General features: G+C 44.3%; 4 protein-coding genes across 6 annotated transcripts; all 4 read left to right on the plus strand.

Annotated features, from left to right (window-relative positions):
* Positions 1 to 27: 27 nt before the first annotated feature.
* LOC120695098 (MEIOTIC F-BOX protein MOF-like) lies at positions 28 to 4,383 on the plus strand. Its single transcript, XM_039978412.1, has 4 exons — positions 28 to 225; positions 2,630 to 3,457; positions 3,768 to 3,938; positions 4,028 to 4,383. Exons 1-4 carry the CDS (start codon positions 28 to 30, stop codon positions 4,232 to 4,234), a joined length of 1,404 nt encoding a protein of 467 aa, XP_039834346.1. The 3' UTR covers positions 4,235 to 4,383.
* A 2,156-nt stretch (positions 4,384 to 6,539) lies between these two features.
* On the plus strand, positions 6,540 to 9,047 carry LOC120666779 (MEIOTIC F-BOX protein MOF-like). The gene is made up of 4 exons (XM_039946715.1): positions 6,540 to 6,737; positions 7,125 to 8,122; positions 8,361 to 8,531; positions 8,621 to 9,047. The coding sequence occupies exons 2-4, from the start codon at positions 7,241 to 7,243 to the stop codon at positions 8,837 to 8,839; spliced, it is 1,272 nt and encodes a 423-aa protein (XP_039802649.1). The 5' UTR covers positions 6,540 to 6,737; positions 7,125 to 7,240; the 3' UTR covers positions 8,840 to 9,047.
* Positions 9,048 to 12,353: 3,306 nt separating this feature from the next.
* LOC120666783 (MEIOTIC F-BOX protein MOF-like) lies at positions 12,354 to 15,006 on the plus strand. Of its 3 annotated transcripts, none has more exons than XR_005671862.1 (4): positions 12,354 to 12,577; positions 12,977 to 13,881; positions 14,252 to 14,422; positions 14,512 to 15,006. XR_005671862.1 is itself a non-coding variant. In XM_039946727.1 (4 exons), exons 2-4 carry the CDS (start codon positions 13,068 to 13,070, stop codon positions 14,713 to 14,715), a joined length of 1,251 nt encoding a protein of 416 aa, XP_039802661.1. In that variant the 5' UTR covers positions 12,354 to 12,577; positions 12,977 to 13,067; the 3' UTR covers positions 14,716 to 15,006. The 3 variants fall into 3 exon arrangements, 2 of the variants coding, with proteins under 2 accessions (XP_039802661.1, XP_039802668.1); XM_039946727.1 differs by having other exon boundaries at positions 12,977 to 13,943; XM_039946734.1 differs by lacking the exon at positions 12,354 to 12,577 and having other exon boundaries at positions 12,597 to 13,943.
* Positions 15,007 to 18,767: 3,761 nt separating this feature from the next.
* LOC120666821 (PHD finger protein ALFIN-LIKE 2-like) lies at positions 18,768 to 23,049 on the plus strand. The gene is made up of 5 exons (XM_039946783.1): positions 18,768 to 19,718; positions 19,876 to 19,908; positions 20,034 to 20,256; positions 22,340 to 22,460; positions 22,551 to 23,049. Exons 1-5 carry the CDS (start codon positions 19,616 to 19,618, stop codon positions 22,794 to 22,796), a joined length of 726 nt encoding a protein of 241 aa, XP_039802717.1. The 5' UTR covers positions 18,768 to 19,615; the 3' UTR covers positions 22,797 to 23,049.
* The last annotated feature ends 1,023 nt before the right edge of the window (positions 23,050 to 24,072 follow it).

Below are 24,072 nucleotides of genomic sequence, written 5' to 3' on the forward strand. Positions count from 1 at the left end.
AGACTTAGCAGGACTAAAACTGAGTATATGAGGTGTGACTTCGGCGCCACTCATGAGGAGGGAGATGTTAGTTTGGAAGGCCAAGTAGTGCCCAAGAGGGATACCTTTCGATATTTGGGATCGATACTACAGAGAGATGGAGATATTGATGAGGATGTTAGTCATAGAATCAAAGCAGGATGGATGAAGTGGCGCCAAGCATCTGGCGTCCTTTGTGACAAGAAGGTACCTCAGAAGTTAAAATGCAAGTTTTATAGAACGGTGATTAGACCGGCAATGTTGTATGGTGTGGAATGTTGGCCTACAAAAAGGCAGCACGTCCAACAATTAAGTGTTGCAGAAATGCGCATGTTGCGTTGGATTTGTGGGCATACAAGGATGGATCGAGTTCGAAATGATGATATACGGGATAGGCTAGGGATAGCACCAATCGAAGAAAAACTTATCCAACACCGGCTGAGAGGGTTTGGACATGTCCAATGGAGACCGCCAGAGGCACCAGTGCATAGTGGTATCCTAAAGCACGACGGTAACATGAGGAGAGGCAGGGCCGGCCGAAGTTGACATGGGAAGAAACAATTAGAAAAGACTTGAAAGATTGGAGTATACCTAGAGTTTTGTCCTTGGATAGGAGTGCTTGAAAAACCGCGATTCTCGTGCCAGAACCATGACTTACTTGGGATTAAAAGGCTTTGTTGTTGTTGTTCTTGTGTATTATTATAGTTTTAGGTTCAGTGAAAATGTGCAAACCATGACTTAGATTGCTTTCTTGAAGATTCAAATGATGATTTGATTTTCATTCCTTTTTTTGAACCATAGTTCTTTGGTAACATCTGATAAATATTTTGCCACCTGTGATTGGTCGGGTTGCTAATTGTTTTGCCCGTTGTATCGCATGGGCACGAACCTAGTGAATCTAAAAAAAGCTAAAACGACATACATTTTAACCATACACAGCCATTATAAGGGCCTTCTTCAGTCCAGAATATTGAGGCCCACCAGAACGACCTGAAGCCCTGAACCCTTTGGCAGCTCATATCCCACACACCCCTAAATCCCCTAAAAAAACACCCCCTAAATAATTAAAAAAAGGCTCAAATCCCACACCGGACAGTTTGCAGCGGCGGCCGGCGGCCGGCGGCAGAGAGAGCGGCGGACCGAGCAGTGTCCATCCAGGTCGCGAGCTGCCTGTGGGGGGCGACTGGGCGAGGCTGCGCATGCGGCTTCCAGGAGCGCCGGGGCGGCGGCCGGGCGTCTAGGGAGGTGACTAATCCCGCTACCCAAATCCATCAAATTTCTAACCCTAAGCCATGGCGCGAAGAGGGGGCGGAAGATTCAAGGCGTTTTTTGCGGCGCCTTAATGCTACCCACCGCTTGACTCTGCCGTGTCTCTATTGTTAGCCGTAAATAGAACATTTGATCTGAGAGTTCACAATCCTGAACAGTAAATTCCATTTCCTCGAGTGGTCAGTTGTTATTGTTAGCAGTGGCGGAGGACGACAAAAATTTTAGGTGTGGCGGCGTGTTGCCGGTCACACCTCGCCTCCAGCCGTTGGTCCTCCGCGCCCGCGCCGGCCACCGCTGCCACCCCGCGCCGCTGCGGTGCTCGTCTTCTTCGCGCTCGAATTGTGCAGACCCGCTCCACCTCCACCACCACAGCTTCCCGCTGCCCCGTCGCCGGCGTTGACCCTGCTACCTCGGCCGGCGGCCGCCGCCGGAGCCCGGAGAGAGAGAGAGACGGAGCTTGATGGCGCTCGACGCATCGCGGCGGAGCTCCCTGGCGCTCGAGTTCACCGCCGCGCCGCACCACTGACGGGATCTAGCGCCGCGCTCGCCGGCGGAGGAAGGGGCCGCGAGGTATCCGGCAACGGAAGGCCCCGCGCCGCCGCCGCCCACCGCCGCAGCAGCCCCACGCGACAGCCGGGGGATGGGAGCTGAGCAGCCGGGGGGGGGGGGTGCCGGGGCAGGGACGAGGGGCGACGCCGACGAGAGGAGGCCCTCCCTCCAGCCCGCTCCCTCGCCGAGCCGCGGTCCGCCCCCGGCACGCCGTGCTCTTCCCTCGCCCTCGCCCACGGTCCGTCCTCGCCGCGCCGTGCTCCACCTTCGCCCGCACCATGCTCCGCCCTCGCCGCGCCGTGCTCTGTCCGCGCTTCCGCCTCTCACTGCTTCGGGGGCGGCTTCTCTTGAGCCAGCCATGGATGCGCCGCCGTCACCAGCTCCTCCGCCCCTGGGCTTTAGGTATGGCGCGCGCCATACCGGGCCATAACAGGCCCTCCGCCCCTGATTGTTAGGGATATTTATGACTGCACTGAGATTTGGATCACAAGTCCATATATCTCGTCAAGGAATTAGTAGATCTTTGGACCTTCGTTTCATTCTCTAATTTCTTTAATTTACATCAGATGCATCTATTATGAATAATTTGCATTCTAATTTCCGCTGTTGGGAACTTTTTTTTTCATTTTGCAGTGCATAACTTCTGTAGCGTCAATTAGCCATCCAGCAAATCTTGGCCTTCAGGATCTAGGCAACCAGACCTCTGACTCCCCCGTGAAAGCAGTCAAGCGTCTGTGGAGGAACTGGAGATGGTGCAACTTGAGCCAATGGCGAAGCGCAGCATGGCATGTAGCCAGCGTCTGTGGACCGGCTTAGTGCGCTGCCGAATGAGCTCATCCACACCGTGTTGTCATTCCTCCCAGCCCCGGAAGTCGTGCAGACAAGTTTGCTGTCACGGTGGTGGAGAAGCCTTTGGCGCTCTGCGCCCCGCATCAACCTCGATATGCAGGACTTTGGGATCCCCATGATGAGCATCCATGATGGTGCCCTGGAGGAGAAGTGGGCCAGGTTTGAGAATTTCGCCACCAACCTGCTGCTGTTCCATGATAATACTTCGCCCTTGGGTGAATTCCGGATTTCATCTCGCATCTATAACCAGCGTCATGTGGACCGGTGGATTCGCCGTGGCATCGAGTACTGCCCTTCTGTGCTCAAAATTCAGATACTGATTTGTCCTCGCCTCAACTTCCCACCAATAATGGGCTCAAATTTTTGTCATCTTAAGACGCTGCATCTTCGCAATGTGGATTTGGGTAGCCATTTCACGGGCCTGCTTTGTTCTGCCTGCCCTGTCATGGAAGATTTGGAGCTTGGAAATTGCAGGTTTTTTGGCAATTCTTCTCAAGGCATTACATCACCCACACTGAAAAAGTTGGAATTAGACTGTTGTGTGTACAGCACAGGTTATCCGTTGGTGATCACCACTCCTAGCCTCGCAAATCTGTGTCTCATATATGGATGCTACCAATCTGGTATTTCTTTATGCAAGATGGATTCCCTTGTCAGGGCAGAGATTTATGTATTAAAATACCAAAAAGCTTTGTCTCAGCATTCCCAGCATGAGCTTCTTTGTAGCCTCAACAACGTGACAAGCTTAAAGTTGGTGGGTTTTGAAGTGGAGGTATTTAGTCCTGACAAGCTTCCCTTGGTCCTCCTTTACATTCCTTATTCCTAAATATGCCTTGTGACCATTTTATATTGCACATAAGTTATCACTACTGCTGGGTGTCATGAGATTTGCTAGTTGCTCCCGGTAGATGAATCTATGCAGTCTTTATTACATCTAGGGGAAAATTACAACTTATTTTCCAGGTAGCAGATAGTTACTACACATGGCTAGAAACGGAACAATTGTTATCTCATCACTTGCTGCTAATGACATGCGCATTTACTGATTTTTGGTTTGGTTTCTGACTCTGTCTTTATTTCAGGGGATGTTGAATGAGAAGTCTCATAAATTCCCAACATTTCACAATATGCGAACCTTGGACCTTCATACCTGTTTTCTTGATGATTATGAACTGTACGACAAATTAGTGGCTTTAGGGAGCTTTGTTGAGAGCGCACCTTGTTTAGAGAAGCTTATTTTGAAGTATTTCATGGTACGTGCTTGTCTTATCTTATGTATCGCCTCATGTTTCATATGATTCACTTAGATATCTCACATGGATCTTTTTGTTTCTGCCAAAAGTTCTATCTGCTTTCTGATTCAGAGTGGGAGATAGAAAGGAAAAATATCACTCTGCGCTGCCAGGATGGAAAGATTTTCCAGTGTCCAAAGCTGAAGTTGATTGAAGTCATCTACGATCACGATTATAATCACCAACTAATTGAACATTTGCGGAGCCTCGGGCGGAGCCTACCGGATGCCAGCATTTCTTTGCGCAAACTTCCGTGAGGCATTTGTCTTTGCACATTTCATAGCATGTCGAGTGGACGTGTATGTGCGCTGTGGGCATGAATTGGCTACAGTTGTTCAGATTGACTGAGTTTCAAAATGGATTTACATTTATTGTTCCTGGTTGGAATCAATTTTTTGTTTCGATGTGGAAGAGGTCTCATATGATACTCTGTTATTGTAGAGTTTAGTGTACAGACTTAATCGGCGACAGCTTCCACAGGCAAGAGCATCACCACGCACATACTTGTATCCGTAGCAATGTCTCTTGAACCTAGGAAGTGGAAATTGTTGCGATTGGAACACATCTGTTTCACTATTTGGTAGCAACGCAATCTTTTTTTTTTGCGTGGGAAAAAGTTTTCCATTGGCTCAGAGGCTCAGCACAATCGCTGGCCACCGCGTCCGCGATACAACTTCGGTCACCGTGTCCCATGACAGTACAGTACAGACTCATGAGGACTCCAACACCCCAATCAGGCAAGAGCAAAGGATCCACGGTTAGGAGCTTTTTGGCAAAACAATACCTCCAACCAAAAGCCTTGCATAATAAGAGTCGGCTAATTATATACCTCTAGCTGGATAAGTCTTGCTAACTATTAGTTGCTCAGGGTTGTTGCAACATTTGTTTCAAACCCCACGGATATAGATTTCTGCCATTGCTACGCTAAGTTCATCCGCCTTGATGCAGATGGTTGGGAAATTAGTGGACCAAACACTTAGTCTTTGCTTATTACTGAATCACACACCCGTGGGCTGAGTGTGTGATCTATCGCCACATTTCATGTATCATAGTTATCGGGGTTTCTCCTTATCAGGCTGTTATTTGAACTTTTTAAGTTATTTATGTATTTGAACCTGGTTTGTAAAATTTTATGTACCGTACTTTGGTATGTAAAAGTATTATAATGAAGTATATCATGTTTGTACTATGTCGGTTGAGAACATGTTGTCATATTAAACCATTAAACTAATACGCCTGATGTGTTCAAATAGTTTCGTGACAGGTAGGTAGTGAAGTCACACCTTGTTCTATAGATTTAGTTAACAGGGATATAAATCTGAAAATGGTTTCTGAATTAGATGCATATATAGTAATCTTGCCAAATTCCATGATTGCCAAACTTTTGGGGTCCAAAGCAAACAACAACAAATCTTTTTGAGTCCACCTACACTTTGGTTGGGCTCCCTTTGATAGTCACCCAAACTTTCTCATAGTCCTTCATATTATGTGATAATTACTCGATTGACTAATTAATACTCCCTCCATTTTTGTTTAATTGACAAAGCGTCTCTAGCACACAAACCAAGGCTAGGATTTTTTTACTCTCTTGGACCAAATTGCCCCTACTACTATACTATAGAGGGCATACATAACACGTGCCGCTGCAATCCAAATTTGTGGCCCAAGATATGCCGCCAGCGTGCGCTGGTAGTGCTATGGATTTGATCTTCAGGGGCAAATTTGGAATTTCTACAATAGGATGGAAGGAGTGACAACTATTTGCAAACAAAATAAAAGTCAAAGTTGTCAAGTAGTAAAAACTGAGGGAGTAGTAAAGCTCTCTTTGTCTGTTTTTAAGGAACCACCCTCACCAGCGTCAGGTCAGCTTCCACGCAGCCCCTCACCGTCTTGTACCACTCCCTGGACCCGCCCCTCCACATGCACACGTGAACCCACTCACCAACCGGTAGGTCCCACCAGCTTGCCCTACTTTTTTTTTTTTAGGGTAGCCCATTGCCCTACCTTAAACAGAGAACTAAACGTGTCATTCTGCACTTTTTTCTTATCTTAAGCATCTTTTTAAGTTGCATGTAACTATGTAAGTAAATGCATTCGATTCTAGCTAAATATTTTGTCTAGAAAAATGCAACAATGACTTTACTACAAGCTATAAGCAAAATATCAATGTCACTTCCACATATGTTCACACAATCTCATTACCAATCAATGTAGTTCATACAATTACAAGAAAATATAATATAAAATGTAAGAATAAATGAGTTCACAAGGTTATAATTATTATATTTCAGGTACCCAACGGGTATCCATAAGTAATAATTTTTACTTGTGCTCTATTCATATGTAAAATTCTATACTCGCATCCATACCCGCGAGTAAAATTTGATACTCATCTCCTTACCTATCGGATAAAATTAACATCCACCAGCCCACCCGTTGTAAGAAAAAAAAGCAGCCCACCCAAGCCTTCTCAGCCCACTACACTGAGGCCCACCAGAACGGCCTGAGGCACTATCAAAAAAAAAAAAAAAGAACGGCCTGAGGCCCCCCACCCCTGGCCTGCTCATATCTCACGCTGCTAGGTCATCCACGGATCCAACCGGTCCCACGCCTGACAGTCTCCGGCGGCGGCCGGCGGCAGAGGGAGCGGCGGAGCGGGCAGCGCCCGTCGAGGTCGCGAGCTGCCAGTGAGGGGCGACCGGGCGAGGCTGCGCATGCGGCTTCCAGGAGCGCCGGGGCGGCGGCCAGGCGTCTAGGGAGGTGATTGATCCCGCTACCCAAATCCCTCAAATTTCTAACCCTAAGCCATGGCGCGAAGAGGGGGCGGAAGCTTCAAGGCGTTTTTTGCGGTGCCTTCATGCTACCCACCGCTTGACTCTGCCGTGTCTCTATTGTTAGCCGTAAATGGAACCTTTGATCTGAGAGTTTGAACAGTTAATTCCATTTCCTCGAGTAGTCAGTTGTTATTGTTAGGGATACTTATGACTGCACTGAGATTTGGATCACGAGTCCATATATCTCGTGAGGGAATTAGATCTTTAGAACTTCGTTTCATTCTCTAAATTTTTTTAATTTCCTTGAGATGCGTCTATTATGCATAATTTGCACTCTAATTTATGCTATGGGACTTTTTTTTTCATTTTGCAGCGAATAACTTCTGTAACGTCAAATAGCCATCCAGCAAATTTTGGCCATCAGGATTCAGACAACCAGACCCCTGTCTTCCCTGTCAAAGCAGTCAAGAGTCTGCATAGGAACTGGAGATGGTGCAACCTGAGCCAATGGCGAAGCGCAGCATGGCATGTAGCCAGGGTGTAGGTGGCGCTGTGGACCGGCTTAGCGCGCTGCCGATTGAGCTCATCCACACCGTGTTGTCATTCCTCCCAGCCCCGGAAGTTGTGCGGACATGTCTTCTGTCACAGCAGTGGAGAAGTCTTTGGCGCTCTGCGCCCTGCATCGACCTCGATGATGAGGACTTTGGGATCTCCATGATGACCATCCATGATGGTACCTTGGAGGAGAAGTGGGCCAAGTTTGAGGATTTCGCCACCAACCTGCTGCTGTTCCATGATAATACCTCGTCCTTGGGAGAATTCCGGCTTTCATCTAGCATCTATAACCAGCATCATATTGACCGATGGATTCGCCGTGGCATCGAGTACTGCCCTTCTGTGCTCAAAATTCAGATACAGGTATATCCTCGCTTCAAGTTGCCACCAATAGTGGGCTCAAATTTTTGTCATCTTAAGACACTGTATCTTCAAAATGTGGATTTGGGTAGCCATTTTGCGGGCCTGTTCTGTTCGGCATGCCCTGTCCTGGAAGATTTGGAGCTTGATAACTGCGAGTTTTCTGGCAACCCTTCTCAAGGCATTACATCATCCTCACTGAAAAATTTGGTATTAGAATTTTGTGAGTACAACACAGATTATCCGTTGGTGATCACAGTTCCTAGCCTCGCAAATCTGCGTCTCATGTTTGGATGCTACGAATATGGTATTTCTTTATGCAAGATGGATTCCCTTATCAAGGCAGAGATTTATGTTGCAGAATACGAAACAACGTTGCCTCAGCATTCCCAGCGTGAGCTTCTTTGTAGCCTCTACAATGTGACATGCTTAAAATTGGTGGGTTTTGAAGTGGAGGTATTTAGTCCTGACAAGCTTCCCCTTGGTTCTCGTTTACATTCCTTATTCCTAAAAGATACCATTTGACAAATAATACTGCACATAAGTTATCACTACTGCTGGGTCTCCTATTAGATTTGCCGGTTGTTCTTTGTCAATGAATCTATGCAGTCTTTATTACATCTTCACTTGCTGCTAATGGCCTATGCATTTACTCAATTTTGGTTTGGTTTCTGATTTTCTGTCTTTAATTCAGGAAATACTGAATGAGGAGTCTGATAAATTCCCAAAATTTCATAATATGCGAACCTTGAACCTTCATAGCTGTTTTCATGATGATTATGAACTGTACAAAAAATTAGAGGTTTTGGGGAGCTTTCTTTGTAGTGCGCCTTGTTTGGAGAAACTTATTTTGAAGTATTGCATGGTATGTGCTTGTCTTATCTTATGTATCGCCTCATGTTTCTGATGATTCACTTAGATATCTCACATGGATCTTTTTGTTTCTGCCGAAAGTTCTCTCCGTCTTCTGATTCAGAGTGGGAGATAGGAAAGAAAAATATCACTCTGCGTTGCCAGGATGGAAAGACATTCCAGTGTCCAAAGCTGAAGTTGATTGAAGTCATCTACAATCACGACAATAATCACCAACTAATTGAACTTTTGTGGAGCCTCGGGAGGAGCCTACCAGACGCCAGGATTGAACTTAAGAAAATCGAGTTGTTTCTTGGCTAGTACATTTCTTTGTGCAATCTTCCGTGAGGCATTTGTCTTTGCACATTTCTTAGCATATTGAGTGGACGTGTATGTGCGCTGTGTGGGCATGAGTTGGGCACATGTGTTCCATTATGTATTGAACTTGCGTGATGTAGGATATGTTTATTCAGATATGAGTGTTTTGATTTAAAATGAATTTACATTTATGGTTCCTGGTTGGATTCAATTTTTGTTTCATTGTGGAAGAGGTTTACTCATATGTTATCTTGTTCTGTAGATTTTAGTTAACAGGGGCACAAATCTGCAAACGGTTTCTGAATTAGATGCATAACAGAATCTTGCCAAATTCTATGATTGCCATACTTTTAACTCCAAAGCAAACAACAGCAAAATCTTTCTGGTGCATCAACACTTTGGTTGGGCTCGCTTTGATAGTCATCCAAACTTGCTTATAGTCCTTCATTCCGGACGTCTTACGTGCATCTCCAAGAGTTCCCTGTTTCTCTTTTCCATCCTTGTTTTTTCGGGAAAAGTAAAAAAAAATCTCCAATGGTTCTCCATTCTAGCTCTCATCTCAAAAAATATGCATCCCTTCGCGACTCCCGGTTGCCTCTCCCTTGCGACTTTTTTTCGTCGCGCGTGCTTCTTCCCCGCGCCGCCTCTCCTTCGCGTCGTGGCTTGGCCCTGGCTTGCGCCGGGCCCCTCCGATCGGTCGGCACAGGGCTTGGCTGCCTGTTGCCCCTATTTTTTATATTTTTTGTCAATGCATGATGATGTTTTGGACAGTACTTATTCTGGCCGCCACGGTGCATCATCGATGCAAGTAAGAGGTAAACGGAACCCACTCGTCGTCCTCTTTTTTTTCCCCTAAATTTCAAGCTCTCTCGTGCCCTAGATCATCGGCAATCTGACTTGCAAGAAGCCCCTGTCTGCCAGCCATGTCCGCTAATAATGAAAGTTTCTTGTAGAATTAATCTTGTGGAACCACAACTTCTCATTTTTAGAAATAATAATAGAGAACTAGTGGAGATGGACTTTTTTTTTGCCTCCCCGTAACTATTTGGTGAGTAGAAAAACAATAAGTTTTGGAAAGAAAATATTGGGAACGGTTGGAGATGCTCTAATAGTAGAAGCCTAGGTGGCAAAAGAAGGTCCGGAACTGTTGTCTGAATGCGTCTATGACAAGGTCATCCTTGAAGTTGACTACAGTGGCGTGAAGACGATACTGGAGGCCAGCGAAGGCATGAGGTCTTCCATTGGCAGAATTTGCTTTGATATCACGGAATTGGGTAAGAGTTTTGTTGATTTTAGGGTGGTTTGTGTGAATAAGGAAGATAACTCAGCAGCTCACAACTGTGCTTGTATGGTGTCAGCTACCGATCGCTCCCATTTTTGGCTTGATGCTATCCCAAAGTTAGGATTAGCGGCCAAGGACTGTACTGTTTTGAGCTAATGAAATGCCTAAAAAGAAAAACTCTCTCTTGCTGTTTTTAAGGGGAAAAAACTCCAAACACAGAAGATCCCGGCCTCGCCAGTGCCAGGTCAGCCTAACCGTCGCGCCCGACCGTGCAGCCCTTCACCCTCCTGCCCCGCTCCCTGGACCCGCCCCTCCTTGTGAACACGTGAACCCGTTCACTGACCGCGGGCCCCACCGGCCGCTCCATCCGTGGATCACGCCCACCGCCTTGCCCTCGACTTAGGCCCTGTTAGTTCTCACCCCATAAATTCTATAAATGCAAAAAATCGTCACATCGAATGTTTTGACACATGCATGAAATATTAAATGAAGTGTATTTACAAATTTTTTTTGCATAGATGGATTATAAATCACGAGACGAATCTAATAAGCCTATTTAATCCATGATTTACAACAGTGATACTACAGTAACCATCCACTAATTATAAATTAATCATAGATTAATTAGTATCATTTGATTCGTCTCGCGATTTACAATCCATCTATGGAAAAAGTTTTATAAATAGACTTCATTTAGTACTTCAAATTAATAAGATTCTAACGCAAAAATATTTTGCGCTCGAACTAAACCGGACCTTAAATTCCTGGTGTCATAGCGTCAGCCTGTCTCGGAACCCCCCGCTGCACTACCCCACCGCCGCCGCCGCCGATGGAGGCGGCCGCCCCCCATCTCCAAGCTCTTCCATCTGTGAAAGATAAAAGTTATTTCCAGACTTGCAGCTACTAGAAACTTACTATGTATGCATGACTAAAAGGAACAATTTGTTCTCATGTTACCTTCCGCGGATGACTGATGCATTTACTTAATCCTGATTTGATTTCTGTGTTTATTTCAGGTGATGCTCATTTTAGAAGCCTGACAAATTCCCAATATTTCGTAGCATGTCTTTACTTAATTGAACTTGTGTGGATCCTTGGGAGGAGGCTGTCAGATGTCAACATTGAACTTGCCCAAGAAGGACAACTAATCTGCGTAGTTCTTTTTCTCTTTGCAGCCTCCCTTGGGGAGGACCTTTAAAGGCTTCGAGAGTCTGCATAATTTGTAGCATGGTGACTAGGGCATGTGCCCTCCTTTTTGCGTTGAACTGAAATGGTTTCATGAGATCCGGAGTCTGTTTAGGCTTATATGACATGTTTATGTTTATATGACATGGATCAGAATTATTCCGTTCCTGGCACGGATGCATATGATGAATGTGCAATCTTATATATCCGATAAAGTTTCTGAATTAGATGTGTGTCTGGTAGTATGGTAGCACCATTGGCGAATAGCTAGGGGCCCTACTCATTTTCTTCTCTCAGAACAAAAGGTTAGGTTCATCATTCTTGCGTGATAAAAGCAGATGGATGTTTGTTTTAGAATGTTTGTATAGGAATAATCCGGTCAAATTTGTAGATCTTCTCCATGATCAATTTGATACCCGGAGCCAGAAATGATAGTAACTTCGCATAGAAAATGGATGAGGTATCTTCAAAATTGATAACGTACTACTCCCTCCGTTTCAAATTATAAATCGTCTGATTTTTTGACCTCAAGTTTGACCATTCGTCTTATTAAAAATTTTGTGCAAAATATCACTCCTTTTGTTGTAGGTTTTTTTATTAATACAAGATCTTTAATAAATTAAATTTGATAATATTTGTATAATTTTTTTGAATAAGACGAGTTGTTAAATTAGAATAAAAAAATCAAACGTACGTTTCAGATGTTTTTTCAGGCCCTATTTAGTTCCTAAAAAATTTTCTACAGTATCCGTCACATCGAATGTTCGGACACATGCATGGAGCATTAAATATAGTTAAAAAATAACTAATTACATAGTCTAACTGATTAGTACAAGACGAATCTTTTAAGTCTAATTAGTCTATAATTAAACATTAATTGCCAAATAATAACGAAAGTACTACAATGTCAAAATTCAAAAAATTTCACGAACTAAACAGAGCCTTAGATGTTATTGCAGCAGCCCACCCAGGCCTTCTTGAGCCCAGAATACTGAGGCCCACCAGAACGGCCTCAAGCACTGAACCCCCACTGGCTTGCTCATATCTCACTCACGCTACCCCTGAAAAAAAAAATCTCACTCACGCTGCTAGGTCGCTCGCGGATCCACCGGTCCCATCCCAGGCCGGACAGTCTCCAGCGGCGGCCGGCGGCAGAGGGAGCGGCGGAGCTGGCAGCGCCCGTCCAGGTCGCGAGCTGCCACTGGGGAGCGACCGGGCGAGGCTGCGCATGCGGCTTCCAGGAGCGGCGTGGCGGCGTCCGGGCATCTAGTGAGGTGATTAATCCCGCTACCCAAATCCCTCAAATTTTCTAACCCTAAGCCATGGCGCGAAGTGCGGGCGGAAGCTTCAAGGCGTTGCGGTGCCGTCATGCTTCCCACTGGTTGACTCTTCCGTGACTCTATTGTTAGTCGTTAATGGAACCTTTGATCTGAGACTGAGAGGTTCACAATCCTGAACAGTAAATTCCGTTTCCTCGAGTAGTCAGTTGTTATTGTTATGGATACTTACGACTGCACTGAGATTCGGATCACAAGTCCATTTATCTCGTGAGGGAATTAGATCTTTAGACCTTCGTTTCATTCTCTAATTTCTTTAATTTCCTTAAGATGCGTCTATTATGCATATTTTGCACTGTAATTTATGCTAGTGGGACTTTTTTCCCCATTTTGCAGTGAATAACTTTTGTTACATCAAATAGCCATCCAGCTAATTTTGGCCATCAGGATCCAGACAAGCAGACCCTGACTTCCCCGTGAACGGGAGATGGTGCAACCTGAGCCAATGGTGAAGCGCAGCACGGCATGTAGCCAGGGTGTAGTTGGCGCTGTGGACCGGCTTAGCGCGCTGCCGAATGAGCTCATCCACACCGTGTTGTCATTCCTCCCAGCCCCAGAAGTTGTGCGAACATGTCTTCTGTCACGGCAGTGGAGAAGCCTTTGGCGCTCTGCGCCCCGCATCAACCTCGATGATGAGGACTTTGGGATCTCCATGATGACCATCCATGATGGTACCTTGGAGGAGAAGTGGGCCAAGTTTGAGGATTTCGCCACCAACCTGCTGCTGTTCCATGATAATACCTCGTCCTTGGGAGAATTCCGGCTTTCATCAAGCATCTATAACCAGCGTCATATGGACCGATGGATTCGCCGTGGCATCGAGTACTGCCCTTCTGTGCTCAAAATCCAGATAAAACCTCGCTTCAAGTTCCCACCAATAATGGGCTCAAATTTTTGTCATCTTAAGACGCTGCATCTTCGAAGTGTGGATTTTGGTAACCATTTCGCGGGCCTGCTCTGTCCTAACTGCCCTGTCATGGAAGATTTGGAGCTTACCAGCTGCGAGTTTTCTTGCAATTCTTCTCAACGCATTACATCATCCTCACTAAAATTTTTGGCATTAGTCTCTTGTGTGAACAGCACAGATTATCCGTTGGTGATCACAGTTCCTAGCCTTGTAAACCTACGTCTCATATATGGAAGCTACGAATCTGGCATTTCTTTATGCAAGATGGATTCCCTTGTCAAGGCAGAGATTGAAGTTGCAGAATACGAAACAACGTTGCCTCAGCATTCCCAGCGTGAGCTTCTTTGTAACCTCTACAATGTGACTAGCTTAAAATTGGTGGGTTTTGAAGTGGAGGTATTTAGTCCTGACAAGCTTCCCTTGGTTCTCATTTACATTCCTTATTCCTAAAAGATGCCATGTGACCATTTAATACTGCACATAAGTTATCATTACTGCTGGGTGTCCTATGAGATTTGCCGGTTGCTCTTTGTAGATGAATCTATGCAGTCTTTATTACATCTAGGGTAAAATTACAACTTCTTTTCCGGCTAGCAGATAGTTACTACAAATCTCTAGAAAGGGAACAATTGTTATCTCATCACTTGCTGCTAATGACCTATGCATTTATTCAATTTTGGTTTGGTGTCCGTCTTTTAATTCAGGGGATGCTGAATGAGGAGTCTGATAAATTCCCAATATTTCATAATATGCGAACCTTGGACCTTGATAGCTGTTTTCATGATGATTATGAACTGTACAAAAAATTAGAGGCTTTGGGGAGCTTTCTTTGTGGTGCGCCTTGTTTGGAGAAGCTTATTTTAAAGTATTGCATGGTAAGTGCTCGTCTTATCTTATGTATCGCCTCATGTTTCAGATGATTCATCTAGATATCTCACATGGATCTTTTTGTTTCTGCCGAAAGTTCTATCCGCCTTCTGATTCAGAGTGGGAGATAGAAAGGATAAATATCACTCTGCGCTGCCAGGATGGAAAGACATTTCAGTGTCCAAAGCTGAAGTTGATTGAAGTCATCTACAATGACGATAGCAATCACCAACTAATTGAACTTTTGTGGAGCCTTGGGAGGAGCCTACCTGACGCCAGCATCAAACTTAAGAAAATCTGAATTGTTGATCACAAACTAATTGAACTTTTGTGGAGCCTCGGGAGGAGCCTACCAGACGCCAGCATCAAACTTAAGAAAATCGAGTTGTTTTGTGCCTAGCACATTTCTTTGTGCAATCTTCCGTGAGGTATTTGTCTTTGCACATTTCTTGCATATCGAGTGGACGTGTATGTGCGCTGTGTGGGGCATGAATTGGCCACAGGTGTTCCAGTATGTATTGAATGAACTTGCGTGATGTAGGATATGTTTATTCAGATATGAGTATTGAGTTTTAAAATAAATTGCTCAGCACGTCATTGGTCCACGACATCAAAAAATATAGTCAATGCGATATCCATCGGACGGCCCCGCAGATTCTCCCGTGCTGATTGCCCCCCTTCGTCTGCTCGAACCTTCTCGCGTTATCCTTTCTTGCTTCCTCCCCTCTTCCTCCCGTCCTCTCCCTCCCACCTCCTCCTCCGACGAGCTCCTCCCACCACACCTTCAGCCTCCGCGTCCTCTGCTGCAGGTGCTCTTCCTTGGCCAGCTCCGCTCCTCCCGGTGTCCAGGAACGGCGACCCCCTCTTCTTTCCCTCGATCTGGTACGTTTAGTTCCTTCCCGTTCTTCAGTTTTACCCGTCATTCCGCCTCAGAATCTATAGCTTCCGCCATTGAGTTCTACGCCAGGCACTTTAGTTTCGCTTATGGTTGTCCATCTCCGTTCCTTCCTGTGCTGAAACTTTTTAGCTTTTGCAGATGTGCGCAGCCCAATCTTTGATATTATATAGCTACAGATCTATACAAACATGATTTAGTATTGTTTGTTAGGTGCCGCATTAGGTTCCCCGCTGCTGCTCCAATTTTCTTGGTGCCGCATTAGGTACTCCACTGCAGCCTAAAGCTTCAAAAAAAAAACACTGCTTCTCGTCCCTTGGAGTGTCAGCTACAAACCTACTGATGGCATATTGCCAAATGATCACCATTTCCTCATTTTAATTACTAATTGTATGCTATTTTTTATTTCAACTCTCACTACTGCACAGTTCGAAATCACCTGTTCCAATGAAAAGCTACAACTGATTTGGTCACACCTTCCACATCGACTTCAGTATTCCTGGTAACATACTAATTACATTCTTGCTCTCTTCCTGACATTTCCAAGTTCACCACCATTTTCCCATCTTAATTGCTAATTGTGTGCTACTTTTTATTTCTGCTCTCATTGCTACAGTGAAAATCACCTGTTGGAATGAAAAGCTGCAATTGAATTGGTCACACCTTCCACCTCGACTTCAGTATTCCTGGTAATATACTATTTACACTCTTACCTTCCTAATACTTCATGTTGCGTTCTTTACTTTTCCAAACCTCATGGCTTCAAATATAACTGTCGACGTCACTACAGACTGTTGTAGACTTACACCTTCCTAGATTCACTGCTAATTTAAATTAAAAGAAGAAGACTGTCATAGACCCTGCACTTATATGTGCACCATGACTACATAAAAACTTAAACCCGATTTTTAATAACAATAGGCATGCTGTCTCCTATTAATAGAATTCAAGGGAATATCTCACTTACTAAAATTATTATGACATATATACTATTATTTTTCTTACCTATGCCTTTCACACTGGAAACCCTGTGCCCATCGAGACTTGGAACTCCTTTTTCTTTCCCTTTGCTTACTCCGAACGCACCTCCTAAATTTGCATGTCTCCAGTTACTACTACTTAATTTAATTTCCTCTTCTAATTCCTTTTCTCAAATGCACATTTCTAACCTATGCCTTTCACACTGGAAACCCTGTGCCCATCGAGACTTGGAACTCCTTTTTCTTTCCCTTTGCTTACTCCGAACGCACCTCCTAAATTTGCATGTCTCCAGTTACTACTACTTAATTTAATTTCCTCTTCTAATTCCTTTTCTCAAATGCACATTTCTAACTTCTAGCTTTTTCCTTTTTTACTTTGGTTATATTTGTCTTTTTTTTATATACTTTTTGTATTACAGCTCCACAAACGAGAAGTGGAACATTTGGCACTGTTACAAGAACACCATGTTTGTAAACGGACCATCTCCAATTGCACTCCTCAATGCTGCAGTTTCCGAATGCCGTTTACAATATGCATCTCTTATCCCTGAGATTGCAGATGACTCGACAGTATTATGTGGTGTCGAACTGGAACTGCCGCAGTTGGAACTCATATAACACCCAGGGTTAACCAAACCGGTGGGAACCGGTCCGGTTTGACCGGTTACCTGTCAAGCCGGTCTGGGCCGGTTCCGGTTTAGGCTGGTACCCAATCGGTCTAAATTCAAAATTCAAATTTGAATTAAAAAAATGAAAAATTCCCAAAAAAATCCTAAAAATACTTCAAGGTGCGATGAATCTAATGGTGTCAAATTTTCTCAAAAATTCGTTCATTTAGTATAGTTTGCGGGGATTTCAAGTTAAACAAAAAAGCGTGCATTCAAAAGTATACAAATACAATGTAAAAGTAGTACAAAAGAGTGTTGGAGGGTTTATTTAGGCTAAAATATGTTATACAAATATTTATTTAGTATATTTTGCGGGTATTTGAATTTAAACTAAAAAAGAAAAAAAATTGAATTTGACCAGTTACCAGTCAAACCGATCGGTAAACCGGCCGGTAAGCCGGTCGGAACCGGTTGAACATGCGATTTTGAATTTAACCGGTTTCCACCGGTTTCCGGTCAAACCGGTCCGGTAAACTGTTATCGGACCGCGCCGGTTTGACCGGACCGGTCAGTTTATTTAACCACGCCGTGAACTTTTTTTTCTGGGAGGCGCTGCATATTTAGATCCTACCAAACGCATGTATCTATGTATATACCTATGTAGGTACTATGTATATGTACCAACGACTCACTTTCCGTAGTACTAAATCTTTCGGTAGCTTACTTTTATTGCTCAGGAAGTATTACATACATACACCTTAAAAGACTTATTTTTTTTTAGAAAAAATGCACTATCCTATATAACAAAAAAAATCAAGGGCGCGCAAGCGCGCGTAAAGTACTCGTTTACATTAATGGTTCCTGTTGGATTCATTTTTTGTTTCGTTGTGGGAAGAGGTCTCCCATGGTACCTTGCTCTGTAGATTAGTAGTTAACAGGGGCACAAATCTGCAAACGGTTTCTGAATTAGATGCACAGCACAATCTTGCCAAATTCCATGATTGCCAGACTTTTAACTCCAAAGCAAACAACAGCTAAATCTTTATAGTGCATCAACACTTTGGTTGGGCTCCCTTTGATAGTCACTCAAACTTGCTCATAGTCCTTCGATATGTCGTTAGGGTAGTCTCATGCACATAATTACTTAGACCGAGAACTACGTAAATGTACCAGATGAGTTTTATGGTAATAAAACTCTCTTCACATATGATGTAACCTTATTTTTATCTCTCATTATCATGTTAGTAAAATTGATGATATTTAATGTTATAAAATCGATTTACTAATTAATATAGCTCTCTCTTCCAATTTTTTATGAAATAAGACTCAACCATGACCCGACAGTCCGGCACAGAAGATCCCGACCACCCTCGCCCGCACCGCCAGGTTAGTCTAATCGCCCGGTGATCGAGGCTTATGTAGCCTGCAAGCAGGCAAGGGCAACGAGCGCGGGGAGCAGAACGGGTTGGGCGCCGGCGGCGCGTGCGAGCGTAGCAGCGAAGCAGAGCGCGGGGGAGGGAGCTTGGGGCAGGGTTGAGGGAGGCGGCGGAGGAGGGGAGCACAATGGATCCTGGATGAAACGAAATCGGGCTCAATGGCGTGTCGTGGTGATAAAACGCTCTCCCTCTCTTTTCTATTAATTTTCTTGTTAAGTCATTATTTTTGCTGATGTGTCGTAGATTAAAAGACGCGACCAACTGCCGGTCGTAAGTTGGACTGGTGGTACGGCCGCCTCCTCAGAGGTGTGTGCATGCACGTGAAGGATAAGAAGAGAGGAAAAAAAAATATATGCATGTAGTTTCAAAATAAAAAAGATCATAATTTCAAAACCGATCATCGAAATCAAAATTCGATTGCACAAATTTGTTTGTTTCTATAAAAGCTTCAAAACAAGATCTGACACCATTATATTTTGATGATATATTTTTTGAGAGAAAATATTTTTTCATATATTCTAATTTGTTTATGATATTTGTAAAAATTACTTATGGATTTACATAATGTTGTTTTTGCAAGTCCGAATTCAGTTAAGTGGATATTAATGTTCATATTGTGAAGATAGACTGTTTAGTGTCCATAGTGGATAAGTGTAAACAATTTTGTAAGGTAGCTTAATGTTGATTGCATAATCAATAATAGACAATTTTAGCAGCTCGGTTGAGCATTTTAACTAATTTATTTTGATATTTTTTTTATTGTGCATAAAGCATTTTATGAGTTTTAAAAAGTATTGTCAAAATATATTCAAGTGAGGTCTTGTTTTGAAGGTCTTCTCGAGATATAATTGTGCAATTGGAATTTGAATTTGATGGATGCTTTAAAAATTACAATTTTTTTAGTTTTAAAATTGCTTGTATGTGCCATCGTCTCGCGGTAGTGGAGGATGAATTTAGTATGCCATACAATAGTGTGACCGTACCGCTGGCCGTAATAAAGTCATTACCTAGATTAAATACTTACAAAATTTCGATAACCGTCGCGCCCCACCGGGCAGCCCCTCACCCTCCTGTACCGCTCCCTGGATCCACCTCTCCACGTCAACACGTGAACCCGGTCACTGACCGGCGGGCCCCACTAGCCGCTCCATCCGTGGACCGCGTCCACCGCCGTGCCCTCGCCTTAAATCCCGGCCCGGTGTCAGAGCGCCGGGCCTGACCCGGAACCGCCCCGCTCCCCAACCGCCGCCGCCGCCGACACCGCCCCGCCGCGCCGCCGCCGATGGAGGCGGCTGCCCCCGTCTCCTCCGCGCCCCGCAGCGTCGGGGAAATTTACAGGGACTACACCGCCCGCCGCGCCGGCCTCGTCCGCGCGCTCACCTCCGGTACGCCGAGGGCACGTGGCACGCCCCCCTCCCCCTCCCCCTCCCTGGCTCCCTCTCCCTCTCCCTCTCCCTCGGCCGTTCCCGCGCGCGGCCCGGCCTCTCCTCCGGATCCCGCGTCTCACCCCGTGCGGTTCCCGTTGCTTGGCTGTGCTTGCAGATGTGGACGAGTTCTACGGCTTGTGCGACCCAGGTACGACCGGATCGGATCTGGGGCTGGGAGCTTCGGCCGGGCTCCTGTATTGGCGGTGTCTCCGCCCATTGGTTGGGGTTTGGGGGGGATTGATTGGCTCAGCTGGCTGCCTGGTTGGGCTGCAGAGAAGGAGAACCTGTGCCTGTACGGGCTCCCGAACGGGGGCTGGGAGGTGGCGCTGCCGGCGGAGGAGGTGCCCCCGGAGATGCCCGAGCCCGCGCTGGGGATCAACTTCGCCAGGGACGGCATGAAGCGCCGCGACTGGCTCTCGCTCGTCGCCGTCCACTCCGACGCCTGGCTCGTCTCCGTCGCCTACTTCTACGCCGCCCGCCTCAACGGCAACGACAGGTACTTTGCTGCGCTACGCACCGCCCCCCTTTCGCTCTGTGTTAAATTGACTGTCTCGGTCTGAGGAATTTGGTTCTGGTAGGTAACCGTCGAATTCGATTCTTGTCTTGTCTGCTTGATGCTGCTCCTGTGCGCGTGGGGTTGATGGATTGCTTATTTTATTTCACCGCACCTGAGGCATGTGTGTGCCCACATGGTTCTTGTGCTTCCTTCGCTTCCCCCCACCTTTTCCCTTATCTTTCTGCTGTCTGTATTCCTTGGTTCTCTACTGTGGCTACAATGTACAAATGTTTCTTCGTTGATGAAAAAGGCATTTGGAAGTTTCTTGTGGAATGCTTCTGAAACTTAGATCTTTTAGATACATTATGGTTGCCATCCATTTCTGTTTTTCAGATTTGCGCTTTTGATTAGTATGAAGATAGCGATAGGCGATGCTACGCTACATTTTTTTAATTGGTATACTTGGAGTCTTTGGACGAATCATAGCCCAGTTGAGTGTTACAAGTTGGTCTGTAATCTTCAGCTTTCCATGTTGTTTGCGTTTGGAGTTTCACTGAGGGTGCATATTTTCAGTAGGCGGAATTTATGATCTCACCATTTCAAATGTCAGGTTAAATGAGTTTACACTTGGATGTGCCACTTTGATCAACTCTCATTTAAATTTTCCTTGTTTAAACTGAACTGTGTCAGAACAGACTGAACTTTCTGGGACCAAATTGGTTGGTACAACCAGGTCTTGGAAATCTGGACATCTTAATAACCATTAAAAGCATATCCAGTTTTCTTATACATACAACCAATTTGAATTTCTCAGACTAATTGGATATTGTGAAAGATATTAGAAATGTCCATTTTTATCTGTCTTCCCTTAATTGAGTCATATAGTTTCCCATGTCTCCTTCCTTAAATTTTATTAGTTCGGTGTACCATACAAATCCCTGCAAATGCAGTAACTTTTGGGTTGTTTACCTACTTGAATGGTTGACAGTCATGCCCATTGCAAGATTTATAATCTTTGTTCTCATGATCCTTTCACAAAATCTCTTTGTTCGTCATAGAGATATAGGTTTGGTTGGTTTGCTGAGCTTTGGCTGCTAATTTGCCAGTCAAGGTATCAATTTACTTAGGTGCTTTATGAATGAAGTCCTCGTACGATTTCTGCCTGTCAGCTTTGACTCTGTTCTTATTTTTCAAAACTGGTTTCTTTTGTTATTTGCTAGTTCCTTTTACCGTATAGGGCTAATTAATTGCCAGTGTGAAGTCATTCTATTTTCTTCATATTTTTGTTTTATTTTACTTAAGGCAAAACAATTTACTCATTATTTACTAAATGCCCTTGTTGTGCTTTAAGTGCACGTGATGCTTTCTTGGGCATTTGAAGTCTTATTGGCGATGCTTTGCTAAACTGTTTCTCAGAGTGTTTTCCCACGGATGCTGTCAGCATGCGTGCTATTGGGACTATTTCATTGTGTATTGCATACATGGTTTCTATACTTTTATCTATCAATTTATGGATGAAGGGGTACTTTTATATAGGATAATTTCCGGACTGTCTTGTGAAATGGGAATACAATCCTGCTAAATATTGTCCTTCCTACAATGTTCAAAAATCTTCTGTGGTAATTGCTTCATAAGGTCATTTCAGCTTTCACTTCTATATATTAGAATAGAAGCAATCTCTCTGTTTTCACAGTTCAGGTTAATTGTCATACAACAACAAAGCCACTGGAGATGAAATCCTACAGGTGTCACAAAATATAGGAAAGTGATAATAAAAGGTGGTAGCAATAGAGTGATTAAAAAAAATAAAAGTGGTGGCAATAGTAATAAAAGGAATAATAACAAATTTACTACTACAAGGGGACAGGTATTCTTAACAAACCCTTGTTAAGGTGACAATTAGAAATTATGGTTCACTCCGAATATGAAGAAGTTAGTGTTCTTGATTGTCTTTTTGTTTTGAAATTACTGCAACAGCATCATTTTCTAGAGAATGCAGTGAGCATGGTTTATGGAAATTGCTACCGGACATCTTGACTCATTTTTTTCTCTCGCATTCATTATACTATTCTTTGTTTGTTAGGAAGCGCTTATTTAACATGATCAATGATCATCCATCCGTGTGTGAAACAATGTTTGACCGGAAGCAAAGGGAGAATAAGCCTGGTGTTGATAACAGCGGCAAATCCAGGCACTCAACAAAGGTGCCATGTTGACACCCTATTAATCTGTTTGCTCTTTGTCAAATCATTATCCAACTGTCTGTTGACACCCTATTTTACTTTGTTATGCAGCGATCAAGTGATGGCAAGATCAAGAACTCAAGATCCGCAGCTGTTGAAGATGGGTATGAGGACGACGAAGAACACAGTGAAACCCTCTGTGGCACTTGCAGCAGTTTGTACAACTCGAATGAGTTCTGGATCGGATGTGACATTTGTGAGCAGTGGTTCCACGGCAAGTGTGTGAGAATAACACCGGCGAAAGCGGATCAGATAAAGCAGTACAAGTGCCCTGATTGCTCCAAGAAAAGCAGGTAATAAAACCTTGGAGCTGTGGCCTCCCATTGCTGACTCAGCTGATCAACCAAACAAAACTCTCCAATTTGGCTGTAGATGTGAATTGCCATAGGCATTGTGTTTGTTGTGTTAGATGCTGGAAAAGACACATACAGGATAGTTGGGTCTAATAGACTGGTGGTTTTGCTTTTGCTCTTGTTTCATTGACATGTGGATACTAGCCATTTAGTCTTGAGAAATCATCTGTTGATGCATCTTATCTTGGTTGGTGTAATATTTGCTTCCATTCGGTAATCTTTGAGTTGTGGATTCTAGCATCTTGATGGACGTGGCCAAAAATGAGATTTGTCACTCATTGGAGTGCTCATCTGAGTTTTGGCTTGTTTCCATCTGAGATTCTAGCATCTGAGTTTATTTTGCCATTCTGTCCCTTCTATTTTGTTTTCCTTAATGTTTCACGGTATAAGTCTGTATTTGGATGTCAACACTAGCACTCATAATTTACACCTAGAACCTGTTTAAATTTATTTCAATTTATTATCGAAATGCCTGCCGTTTAAAAATAGCAATCATCTCGCGCTGTGCTGTGCATACCTACTACACTAACTTTGTTTGATCACCCTCGCTGGAGAGTGATACATGGATGAAAACGGATCGGATATAGACGGATATCACTGATATTATATTTGTGTTCGAATACGGAGTTGGATATGAATAGTGTTATTTTTTGTCGGATAAGATTGTAATAGATATCGACATCATAAAAATATAACTTATGAGCATTCGGATACGGATCGGTTAAGTATATTGGGTACTCGGAATCGGATACGGATGGATAAAAATCTTTTCAGACTGGATCGAATTCGAATATGGTCGGAAATATCCGCCCCATTTACATCCTAGTGATACCCATGGTCACGGACACCCTCAATGCCTAACACGTGGCGCTCAACCTCAAGTTTTAGTAAAAAAAAGTTTTATATAGTCTTTAATCCAAAGTTTTTTTTTTTGCCAGGAGCAAAGAGGTAATTCCCGCAACCCAAAGCTCTCCCGTCTCAAAAGCTCTTCCGTCTCCAAAATCCAAATCAACAAGTTTGAACCGAAAAGGTTTCCGACGGTAGAACGAACACGATTCCAGTTCCGACTCGAGCCGACGCATTGTCCGATCCCGTCGAGGTCCGGCCAGCATTGAGCCTTCATAACCCAAGCCATGGTGAACAGATGCGCAAGCAGTTCTCGTTCTCGAACCTTGATCGATCGTCCGGCAGCCGGCATCCATGGGGTCCCCGAGGTCCCC

Source organism: Panicum virgatum, chromosome 2K (genome assembly GCF_016808335.1).
Source record: "Panicum virgatum strain AP13 chromosome 2K, P.virgatum_v5, whole genome shotgun sequence".
Lineage (NCBI taxonomy): Eukaryota > Viridiplantae > Streptophyta > Magnoliopsida > Poales > Poaceae > Panicum > Panicum virgatum.

Bases quoted from the DNA above. Each gene is read 5' to 3' on its own strand.
- LOC120695098 (XM_039978412.1), top strand. From the start codon at position 28: ATGAGGTGTGACTTCGGCGCCACTCATGAGGAGGGAGATGTTAGTTTG. The intron at 226-2,629 runs GTACCTCAGAAG...CATGGCATGTAG, and splicing joins GCGTCCTTTGTGACAAGAAG to CCAGCGTCTGTGGACCGGCT. The intron at 3,458-3,767 runs GTATTTAGTCCT...TCTTTATTTCAG, and splicing joins TGGTGGGTTTTGAAGTGGAG to GGGATGTTGAATGAGAAGTC.
- LOC120666779 (XM_039946715.1), top strand. From the start codon at position 7,241: ATGGTGCAACCTGAGCCAATGGCGAAGCGCAGCATGGCATGTAGCCAG. The intron at 8,123-8,360 runs GTATTTAGTCCT...TCTTTAATTCAG, and splicing joins TGGTGGGTTTTGAAGTGGAG to GAAATACTGAATGAGGAGTC. The intron at 8,532-8,620 runs GTATGTGCTTGT...TTCTGCCGAAAG, and splicing joins TTATTTTGAAGTATTGCATG to TTCTCTCCGTCTTCTGATTC.
- LOC120666783 (XM_039946727.1), top strand. From the start codon at position 13,068: ATGGTGCAACCTGAGCCAATGGTGAAGCGCAGCACGGCATGTAGCCAG. The intron at 13,944-14,251 runs GTATTTAGTCCT...CTTTTAATTCAG, and splicing joins TGGTGGGTTTTGAAGTGGAG to GGGATGCTGAATGAGGAGTC. The intron at 14,423-14,511 runs GTAAGTGCTCGT...TTCTGCCGAAAG, and splicing joins TTATTTTAAAGTATTGCATG to TTCTATCCGCCTTCTGATTC.
- LOC120666821 (XM_039946783.1), top strand. From the start codon at position 19,616: ATGGAGGCGGCTGCCCCCGTCTCCTCCGCGCCCCGCAGCGTCGGGGAA. The intron at 19,909-20,033 runs GTACGACCGGAT...GTTGGGCTGCAG, and splicing joins CTACGGCTTGTGCGACCCAG to AGAAGGAGAACCTGTGCCTG. The intron at 22,461-22,550 runs GTGCCATGTTGA...TTTGTTATGCAG, and splicing joins AATCCAGGCACTCAACAAAG to CGATCAAGTGATGGCAAGAT.